General features: G+C 33.0%; 1 protein-coding gene across 5 annotated transcripts in view; it reads left to right on the top strand.

Moving 5' to 3' along the window:
• The window catches only part of YTHDC2 (YTH N6-methyladenosine RNA binding protein C2), a 67993-nt gene that overhangs the window by 41113 nt on the left and 15411 nt on the right, over positions 1-11469 (top strand). For 4 of the 5 annotated variants that reach the window (XR_003003042.1, XM_024743360.1, XM_024743359.1 and 1 more), the window contains exons 18-25: positions 271-376; positions 1828-1947; positions 2256-2528; positions 5015-5141; positions 6190-6395; positions 6750-6945; positions 8976-9085; positions 10464-10756. Coding sequence is in view for 4 of the 5 variants with exons in the window: in XM_024743360.1 (XP_024599128.1) it covers positions 271-376; positions 1828-1947; positions 2256-2528; positions 5015-5141; positions 6190-6395; positions 6750-6945; positions 8976-9085; positions 10464-10756 (1431 nt within the window). In the remaining variant the exon portion in view is untranslated. The remainder of the gene's footprint in view (positions 1-270; positions 377-1827; positions 1948-2255; positions 2529-5014; positions 5142-6189; positions 6396-6749; positions 6946-8975; positions 9086-10463; positions 10757-11469) is intronic. The other variant, XM_024743361.1, reaches the window with a different exon arrangement.

The following is an 11469-nucleotide window of genomic DNA, read 5'->3' as shown; positions in this document are numbered from 1 at the left end:
TATAAATTTTTACCACTGTCTTAGAAGTATTACTTGTCAGGTAGTATTACTTGTCATTCATGAATCTCACTTTATAAATGAAATAATTGAGTCCCACAGATGTGAAGTACCTTTTCAAAGGTTAGGGGATCAGTATCAGAGTAGAGGTTCAGACTCACATGTCATGCCACTGGTTCATTGTTCTGTCTCCTAAATCATATTGCTTTTACAGTTTCCTTATTATAGTCTTTATTCCTGGTTTGAGCCTTAATTTTGTGTTTCAATTTTAAGGGCAGGGCGATGCAGACCTGGAATTTGTTTCCGGCTGTTCAGTAGACTTCGATTCCAGAATATGTTGGAATTTCAGACTCCAGAACTTTTGAGAATGCCATTACAGGTGGAAATTTACTTAACTCTATCTAAAAGGCTATTTTTTGTGGGTGAGGGAGGAGAGGGACCATTTCAACTCATACTGATTGGGCTTTTAAAAAATCAATTTATAAAATAAAATTATAAAGTATATATTATTGAGGGTGGTTATATATAACTAATATTTTTTCTGTATAAGAAAATTTAACTCAAAAACCTCCAAAATTTAAAAGAATTACTTGAGTGCATTTGAATTTAAGTATGGTTTATAGATATATTGTATTTTTAATGTAACATTCTAGGAGTCTGTCAACCACATGAGTGTTCACCTTTTAAATTCTCAATGAGAAGTAGAAAACAAATCGTTTAAAGTACAAAAGATAATACCAAAATCTCAGTTTAAGATGCTGATCTTACCTTGGTAGTTTTGGAATTGAGTTCACTGAGATTTCCTGGCCTGTATGAATTGTTTTCCTTTTGGTTTTCTGACTTCATGGAACAGCCAAACACTATGTACTTTCTAGGGAAAACTATCAGAAGTGCATTAATTTGATTCTCTGGTGTGCTGAGCTAGATGCTGGCTTCCAAACCTTAAAGAGACACTGGGTCATATTTTTGGCATCCAGGTACCTGGATGACTTCCCACTTCTCCATGCCTGTGTACCATTTTCTATTCTTCTTAGGATATGCAAAGTTCTTAACAAAAGCCTAAATTATCTCTCCTGCTTGTGTCTCGTTTTAATTTTTTAATTCTTGCCTTTCCTCTTCTCTCTGCTCATACCAGTAGTTTCAGTTTCTGAAGCACATTTTGTTTCCTTCTGTCTTAGGGCCTTCATATGTGCTATCCCCTCTCCATTGAAACCACCCCCTTATTCCTTTTCTGTTTAATTCCTAATTAATCTGTACATCTTAAGTGTCATTTCCTCACAGAAATTGTCTTTGACTTCCCATGGCTGCCTCCTCCTACTCTTTCTTGAACTTGTGTTTACGTCTTTAGTTCCCTGTATCCTTCATAGCACTTATCCCAGTTGTAATTAAGTAGTTAATTATATAATTATTCTGTTTTTCACACACAGTGAAAATCCATGGGGGCAGTGTCTGCCTATCCTCTTCTTTTTCTCCAACTTGATACATGGTGCCTGGCACCTAGCAAGCACTTAAATATTTGTTGAATGGATAAAAGATTCTAGAATGTAATATAAAGGGAAAAAAAAGATTTTTGGACAGTGACTGTTATTGTTATATATAAGAACTGTGTGAGGAGACATTGCCCGCTGTTGATGGAGGATGGTTATTAAGATTCTCGCACTAAAGTATGAGCCCATCTTTCATAGAAAGACATTGTTCCCTTTGCTGTTCATTTTAATCAGAGACTCTACTAGTCTGTGTTGGGAAACTATAGTTCCCAGGATTTTTAAAAAAATAAATATCAATTATAAGTGTCAGTATTTCAAAATTATTTGCTCTTCTTATTTACAGGAACTTTGTTTACATACCAAGCTCTTAGCCCCAGTTAATTGTCCTATTGCTGATTTCCTTATGAAAGCTCCTGAACCTCCACCAACTTTAATTGTAAGAAATGCTGTGCACATGCTTAAGGTTGGTGTCTTAATAGTTTCATTTTACCTGAAATTTAAACCAATTGAGAATATGTCTTAACTAATTTTTTACCTAAAAAAATTATCTTCGTATTATGTATTTTGAATAATACTCTCGTGGTAATTATAGTAACACAGTACGTATAGTTCATTTTTACATAATATATTTGAAGCAAAATATATTTTTTACGAGGTACAGTAGCAAAAGAAAATTTATGTTCTTGTATCTTACTTATGGATTTTTAAGTATGTGGTTTGATTAAACAGTTTTTGGTCATGTCAAGTTCTATTTTATATCCTTTTATTTAGACAATAGATGCAATGGATGCATGGGAAGATCTCACTGAACTTGGATATCATTTGGCTGACTTGCCAGTAGAACCACATCTTGGTAAAATGGTCCTATGTGCTGTGGTGTTAAAGTGTCTGGACCCCATCCTTACAATTGCCTGCACACTAGCCTATCGAGATCCTTTTGTCCTGCCAACGCAGGCCTCTCAAAAACGTGCAGCTATGCTTTGTAGGAAACGTTTCACTGCAGGGACTTTCAGTGACCACATGGCACTTCTCAGAGCATTCCAGGTACTATTATTGTCATTTTATTTTTGAAGTGTTGCTGGTTAAACACATTTCTAGGGTAAGTGTAACAAATTAGAAAATAGATATGATTCTGTTAATTTTGTTTCATTATAAAGTCACATTTTATTAATTGCTCAGAAAAATACCTTCCTAAACTGTTAATATGTTAAAATTATCATATTTTTCTCTACTTTTTTCTTTCATTTTCTGTTTTCTCCTTGTAAAACTATGTATATATTTATTTTTATTTATACTTATATGTATATTTCTTTTTTATAAACCCAAATTCCTTATCTTTAATCATATCTTGTTTAGGAATGCTCTAAAATTTTAGTTAAGAAACATTGTACATTATTCAAAGTATATAGAACAAAACTTAGAAGAAAATTATCTTGAATTTAATATCCATTTATTGATTTTTTACAGTGTGTTCCTTTCTTGTGTGCTCAAGACACTATGTTAAGAATTTAATTTTGTAAAGCAAAATCCAAAAATCACTTAAAATTTTTAAGATAATAATAGTGAGAAATTGAGGACAGTAATAAATGGGAAAGAAAAGATAAGTATAGTGAGCCTGAGTAAAGGAAATGATATATAATTTAGAAATTCAGCTATGTGGGGGAAGAATATGTTATTTCTTGAAAAGGTAGACATGTTATTTATCCTTTAATTCTCTTGAATGTAGGCTGTATCTATACATTAAAAAATTGCGTTTTTGCAGAAAGTACTCTTTTCCAGGCATACAGGATTTTTCCAATATATACAATTAAAAAAGTAATTATAAGGTCTTTTGTGGGCATTATTGAATAGTGGTTGATGCATTGCTATTAATTTGGTCTATTAGATACCATATATTATAGTAGATCAGTTGAGTGATTATAACTGGGGGGAGATTTGGAGTAGAATTCCTATCTATTCTTTGTTTTTTCCCCAGCTCCTTCAAAAACAGAGAAGGTAAATTACTGCTTTTGTCTTTCAGTTATATTCCAAAACAAGAGAACTCATTTTCAAAGAGAGCTCCATTATACTACATATAGGTGATTTCTAGGAATCCCACTTTCCATTCTCAGACAGATTAGGAGGGTGATATAAAGATTATTTTTAGAGGCCTGAAGTGGCAGGTTTCTTAGATATAAATGGTATTATGATGGCTTAATTGAAAATCTCCCATACTTCAGTGGAGGAAAGTTAGCAGGCACATCTGTAAAGGTAAATATTTTTACATAGCTAGGTATTTAGGTTGCCTGATACTTTGTTCTCATTGGGATTTTATAAACTCAATGGCTTTCATAGCATTTGAGTATAAATTGAAAATGATAAATTCTATTTGGTCATAAAGTCTTAGATTTTATTTTAAAATTATTCTAAAAAATTAGATGTTTTTGACATATAACGTTATGTTAGTTTTAGGTGTACAACCTAATGACAGTATTTATATATATTGTGAAATGGTCACCACAATAAGTTTAGTTAACATCCATCACCACACATAGTTAAAAAATTTTTTCTTGTGATGAGAACTTTTAAGGACTACTCTCTAGTCTGTTAACTAGAGTTATGATGATTTCACAATACAAATCATTATGTTATGCACCTAAAACTAATGTTATATGTCAATTATGTCTCAATAAAAATATTTATTAAAAAAATTACTCTCAGGGACTTCCCTGGCAATCCAGTGGTTAAGACTTCACGCTTCCAGTGCACGGGGTGCAGGTGCAATCCCTCACTGGAGAACTAAGATCCGACATGCCGCTCGGTGGAGGCAAAAAAAAAAAAATTTCTCTCAAATGAACTTTTTACAAAACAGAAATAGAATCACAGATGTAGAAAACAAACTTATGGTTACCAAGGGGGAAAGAGGGAGGGGAGGGATAAATTGGGAGATTGGGATTGACATATACTCACTACTATATATAAAATAGATAACTAATAAGAACCTACTGTATAGCACAGGGAACTCTACTCAGTACTCTGTAATGACCTATAGGGGAAGAGAATCTAAAAAAGTGGATATGTGTATATGTATAAGTGATTCACTTTGCTCTGCAGCAGTAACTAACACAACATTGTAAACCAACTGTACTCCAATAAAAAATAATTAAAAAAATAAATGTTGATGTTGAAAAATGAAAAAAAATTACTCTTAGCAACTTTCCAGTATACAGTACAGTGTTATTAACCATAGTCACCATGTTATATATTATGTCTCCAGGACTTATTTATTTTTATAGCTCAAAGTTTGTACCTTCTGATCCCCTTCACTTATTTCATCCACCCTCCTCACTCCTCTAAGCCCCCGCCTCTTGCAACCATTAATCTGTTCTCTGTATCTATGAGTTTGTTTTTGTTTTTCATAGTCTTAGATTTTATAAAGTAATCAGAAAAAGGAAAACTGACCTTGAGTGGTTATTGTAGTGATTTTCAGTTACTTTGGTTCCTAAGAAGTGATTAGAAATGTGTCTTGTTATGTAATTATATTTTTATAGGCATGGCAGAAGGCTCGAAGTGATGGGTGGGAGCGAGCCTTTTGTGAAAAGAATTTTCTTTCACAAGCTACTCTGGAAATAATCATAGGCATGAGAACTCAGTTGCTTGGTCAACTTAGAGCATCAGGTAAAATTTTCCTCCAAAGAACCTATTTAAACTACTGAGAGTTGCCTGTACATTATAGTATTCCTAGTGTTAACTAATGCCATCTTATATTATTTTTATGACATTATCATGTTGTATATCTTATGTTCATGAACTGCTTTGTAGACTTCTGCATGACCTCAACTTTTGTTTGTTGATTAAAAAAATGATATTGTAGAAGCTATAGTTGAGAAATATATGAATGCTTTTTGATACTGTTGGCAATGAGCAATTTATAATATATTTGTTGGCAAAAATCAATTTAGAGATTGTACTTGTTATATTTTATCATTATTAATAAATATTTAGCTCTATGAAAGAGAAATTACAAAAATTTAAGTAGATTGATATGAAAGCTGGCCTTTATATTTTTGGAACATAAAACAACTAGTAATCACTTGAAGGCACTTGATTTTTTTTTTTTTAAAGAGAATGTCAGTTTTGCTATTTCATTTTAGAACTGCCCCTTTGAATTTCTTTTTGAGTGACGTAGTACATTGAGGAAACAGAAGAAAAGTACCAGAGCCTGGATTTATGGAATAGCTGAAGTGCCAAAGTAATATAAGGAATGAACCAGAGGATTCAGAGTTGTCTCAAATATGGGGACATATGAAGGACTTTTGAAATTCAAGCAAGAATACTTTATATTTACTTGACTTCACTTCCAGGATTAGTTTCTGTCACAACCAAGATGTTATTAATACCATTCAGCAGAATAGTTTAGGTTTTCAGCTATGATTTTAGTATGTTTCTGATAGCAGCTTTTGAAGAACTTTATTGCAAGAATATGTATTTGTTTCTGAAGTCCCTAACTCCTCAATGAATCTTCTGCTTACTTTAGCCTAAGCAAACTTAAACTTTCTTCGAACATTGACTATATTATAAACTTTTCAGAGGAGATTTTATGAATTATTGTGGCATTTGAATCATTAAACTTGTATGGATTATACAATTTTTTGTTAAAAACCCAAATTTAAAAGTATATTTTGTGCAATAGAAAAGGTTGGTGTGGTTTGTTTCCTCTTTCTAGGTTTTGTGAGAGCACGAGGTGGTGGTGACATTCGAGATGTTAACACAAATTCTGAGAACTGGGCTGTCGTTAAAGCTGCATTGGTTGCAGGCATGTATCCTCATTTAGTCCACGTGGACAGAGAGAATGTAGTATTGACAGGGCCAAAGGAGAAAAAAGTACGGTTTCATCCCAGTTCAGTTCTCAGTCAGTCTCACTATAAAAAGGTAAAACTTTTTGAATGCTCTTAGGCCTTGAGGTAAAACTAATCTAATTTAGATAGTTGAAGATCAATAAAAAAATGCTCCCAATGCCAACCTGCTTTAAGAAATTAATTAGTTATGTATGTATAATTCAACATTGGAACAATATTTTGGTTGAGTCTTAAAGTTGGAAGAGGTAATGTGTTAAGTATTGAGGACTTATGTACAAACTACATGACCAATGACTTGCTTTAATTTTTGTTTGGGTACTAATATACAACATCTATTTCGCTGAGGGACTTTGTACTTTTTAAAAGTATTACCAGTAAATTAAGTGATAAATTTACTTAACAGTTTTAAAATTTATTTTCCTAATAGATTCCTCCAGCTAATGGTCAAGCTGCAGCAATTCAGGCACTGCCCACAGATTGGCTTATTTATGATGAAATGACCAGAGCTCATAGAATAGCTAATATTAGATGTTGTTCAGCAGTGACACCTGTCACTGTATTGATATTTTGTGGACCAGCTAGGTTGGCAAGTAATGCTCTTCAGGAACTTTCATCTTTTCGAGGTAAATATATTATTGAAGGAAATACAAATCTATTTGAAATAAAATTTTTTCTTCTTACTAAACCAAACAAATTTTGAAATTATAAAAATTTATGTGGTAGTAGCTCCCTTTTGATGTATTAAGACTAATTAAAAATTACTAAAGTGTACCATTGTTCTTGAAATTGATTTCTAAGGTAACTTGATATTCATTTGTGCATTTTTGATTAATCTTGTTGAGAGTCTGTTTTTTTCTTCCACTTGAATTTAAATGATAGTTTAACATAAAAAACAGGTAATTGTTTAACTACCAAGTATAAAATAGATAGCTAGTAGGAAGCAGCCCCTTAGCACAGGGAGATCAGCTCCTTGCTTTATGACCACCTAAAGGGGTTGATAGGAAGGGTGGGAGGGAACCGAAAGAGGGAGGGAATATGGGGATATATGTATATGTATAGCTGATTCACTCTGTTATACAGCAGAAACTAACACAACAATGTAAAGCAATTATACTCCAATAAAGATGTTAAAAAGAAAACCAAAATAATTGTTTAAAGGAAACGTTACCCATAATCCCACTACCCTTACGCAAACACTTTTTAATATTATACATTTTTTTCTGTATGTTTACATATTTTAGGTTATTTTACCCATACTGTTTATATTCTGCTATTTTCATTTCACAAAATATAAAAAACATTTTTAATATTTCATATTAATGGCTGGAAAATATTCTATCACATTATAGTGACATAATGCATTTGAAATGTTCCTTTACAGTCGGACATCTAGATTGTTTCCAATTTTTTGCCATTTGGTGATTCAGCAAATATTTATTGGGCAACTATTACATGTCAGTTATTGTGCTAGGCATTGAGGATATAACAGAAAACAAGATATACAAAGTATTTCTGTCTTCAGGAGTTCACCTGTTAGTGGGTGTTGACATATAGCAAAAAAGTAAATAACATGCATGGTACTTTGAAGAAAATGAAGAGGGTCTCCTTAGGAGTGACCTACTTTAGAAAGGGACCTTAGACAAGTTTCTATGAGGAGATGAGATTTAAGCTGAGCTCTAAAGTATGAGAAGAAATCAGCCATGTGAAGATGCAGGAATATGCTCTAGGTAGGAGAAGATGGTGAGGACCAAGATTCTGCACTAGGAAATGATACAGGAACAGACAGAAAGATTGTGTGATTGGGACCACAGTGATCAAGGTGAGAGTGGGATGATCTGAGGTTGAAAGAAAGACATGGACTTGTAAAGGAAAATGCAAGGGAAACCGTTGAAGGGTTTTAAGAAGGGAGTAACATGGTGTGATTTATGTTAAAAAAAAATCATTTTGGCTGTGAGAATGGATTGCTTGAAGGAGCAAGAACGGAAGAGAAGAGGCAAGTAGGAGGCTTTTGCAGTGGTCTTATGATAGATAATGATGGCTCAGAACTACAGTGATGGCATCTGATATGAAAAGAAGTAGATTTAAAATTATTTTGGATGTACTAGTAATGGCTGGATTGAATGTGGGTGGTGAGTGAAAGGGAGGAATCATTAATTCTTGGGTTTTTGGCTGTGATAGCTAGTTGAATAATTGGTGCCACTTATTTGAGATTCAGAAAACTGGGAGCAGCAGGTTGTGTAGGGAAGTCAGGGGTCCTCTTAGACATGTTAAATTTGAGATGGCTAAGGAATCCTAAGTAAGATTTTTTCTTTTGGAGTCAGTGGATTTATTATCCATATCTGGAGCTCGGGGAAAAAGTTTGGACTAGCAATACAAATTTGGAAATCATCAGCTAGTAAATGATATTAAAAAGAAGAGGGTTCTTGACAAAATTTGAAAAATTCTTATATTTAGAATTTGAGTAGAGAAATAAACAATGGCCAGATACTGAGTTTTAATTTGTGACCTGTTGTTTTTGGAGAACTCCCCACACAAATTGTTAGTATATCAGGAGGATTTGTGTAAATGTAGAGTATCTATATTGACTTACTATTTTGTCTGTGATATAAGATAGTAAAAGTGAAATTTTTTTCCTTTCAATATGTGTGAACAGCAGATGGTACTCCTAATGACAGTAGTGATAGTGAAATGGAAGACAGAACTACTGCTAATTTGGCAGCTTTAAAACTTGATGAGTGGCTCAATTTCAAACTAGAGCCAGAGGTAAGTTGCTTTTTAGTAGTGTGATAGATTTCTTTTATTCAGTTGTATGAATTGATACACAGTGTGATGAAAATTATATCTTTAAAATTGAACCCTTAGTATGAGAGAATACAGCTTGTTTTTCAGTTTTCATACATTCTCTGCCATATTGGGGTTTATTCTCTAGAGGATTTGAAAAATCTAGGTGTGGCTCAGTATTTGAGCATGGTAATATTTGAATATTTTTGTGTATATAAGAAAATATTGAATATTGGGTACACAAGAAATCCTTTTATTTCATGTAACTCTGTTTATAAGGGAAAGGTGTGAGTTCATCCTGTTTTCTCTTTTCATATTTCTCTGGAGTAGGAAAGATGAATGTTTTTTTTCAAATTAAAAATTTTCTTGATAAAGCCTTCCCTTAATTCCATCTTTACTTTTAAAGATCATTCTATATCCTTTTTTGGGACAATATCAACTGTTAAAAGTCAATACTGGCTAGGTTTACTTTTTTGCCATACATTCATTTATCACTTCAACCTACTGCAGTCTCATTTCCATTCCCATCGATCTTTCGCTTCACTGAAACTGTGCTTGCCAAGGTCAATATTGTCTCCTCCAGGTTATCAAAGCCAGCCTGCTGTCCTTGATAAATTTGACCTTTCTCTCATATTTAGCTATTGTCCATACCCTTGTTTTTATTGATTCTGCCCTTCCCCATTTTTCTTCCTCACCCCTGTCCCAACTTCTTTGTCACTAGTTTCTATGACATTACTCTTTCCTGATTCTTCTATCTAGAGAGGTCATTCCATCTTAGGTTCTTTCACTAACTCTTCTGTATGTGTTTGTGCCTTAAATGTTAGATGTTCTCTAGTAGTCTGTTCTTTACTCTGTTCTTCTGTCTCTGCACAATCTCTAAGGACCTTACATCTATGTGTAGATTTAGTAACCATTTATGCATTGATAACTTCCAGGTACATCTTATCTGTATCTCTAGCTTAAGCTTTTCTCTGGACCTATGAATTCACCTGCCTTATGGACATCATCATTTGGCAGTAAAAATAAAGTATGAATGGAACTAAATGTATTTTTCTTTATTTACCCTGCTGTTACTTTTCCAGTATTAATCATAATTACACTCTACCACACATTGTTTACTTTCTCTCTCATTGGAGTGTTTCATTTGATTTTGGGTCTCTAGTGCCTCAAAATGGTAAATAAGATATTTTATTTCTTTCATGTAACAGAAAGACTGAAATTGATAGTAAATGATATGAAATGTAAAACGTGTTCTTTGGAAACAGTTTTAGACCTTAACTAATAAACAAATAGTTGTCTTGGAAGTGTGATAGATATTTTGCTTGTATCTATTTGAACTGAAGAAACCATTTTATTATAGGCAGCCAGTTTATTGCTGCAGCTTAGACAGAAGTGGCATAGCTTATTTTTACGCCGAATGAGAGCTCCATCCAAACCTTGGTCCCAAGTTGATGACGCTACCATAAGAGCAGTTATAGCTGTTTTAAGCACTGAAGAACAGTCTGCAGGTTTACAACAACCATCTGGGATTGGCCAAAGGCCAAGGCCTATGTCTTCAGAAGAACTTCCTTTGGCATCATCTTGGAGGTCAAATAATAGTAGGAAAATTTCAGCAGATACTGAATTTTCTGATGAGTCTACTACTGCAGAAAGGTAAATTCGTAATATTTTATCAAAATGAGATATTTTCTCTAGGAAAATAGTTATTTATCATAGAATCACATGCTTTTATAATATTTAAAAATTACTTTCTTATAATCTAAGATACACAAAAAGGTCACAATAAAATGGGAAGAGTTACTTTCAAAAGATAATTCTTTCGAGTGTTAGATAATATTAAGGATTTCAAGCTCCTGGGGTCTTGAGTTATTTAACAAGGAAATTTTTTTGTCAGGAAAAGCTTAAAACATTTAATTTCCAGAATTTACAAATTTAGGGTCTGAGAAAAAGATAGCAACATTTTTTATTATGTATTTTAGTTGATATATGTCAAGCCATATCTTTCCTAGATACTTCACAATGAGAAGTGTTGGCTGTGGCCATTTAGAAGAACAGCCTCCCCACAAGCCTTACCTAGATATTAATAACACTGACTAGTATTCCTACAGAAAAATACTTTATTCATTCATTCATACAGGGACACATTGAATGCCTGTTGTTCTTAGTGTGAAGGATATGGCAATGTGTAAGACAGACAAAATCTCTTTCTTCAGAGAGTTTACATTTTATTGAGGGGAGGCATACATATATTAAAAAAGTAAATAAATTTACTGTCTTGGCAAAATTTTTTAGTTTAGCTAACTTCTTTTATCTTTTCTAGCATTTGGCAATTAGATGTGATTTTTTGTTTATTATATGATTAGTAA

The sequence above is a fragment of the Neophocaena asiaeorientalis genome, unplaced genomic scaffold (assembly GCF_003031525.2).
Source record: "Neophocaena asiaeorientalis asiaeorientalis breed wild unplaced genomic scaffold, Neophocaena_asiaeorientalis_V1.1 scaffold26, whole genome shotgun sequence".
In the NCBI taxonomy this organism is placed as follows: Eukaryota; Metazoa; Chordata; class Mammalia; order Artiodactyla; family Phocoenidae; genus Neophocaena; species Neophocaena asiaeorientalis.
This window is presented reverse-complemented; position numbering and strand designations above follow the sequence as displayed.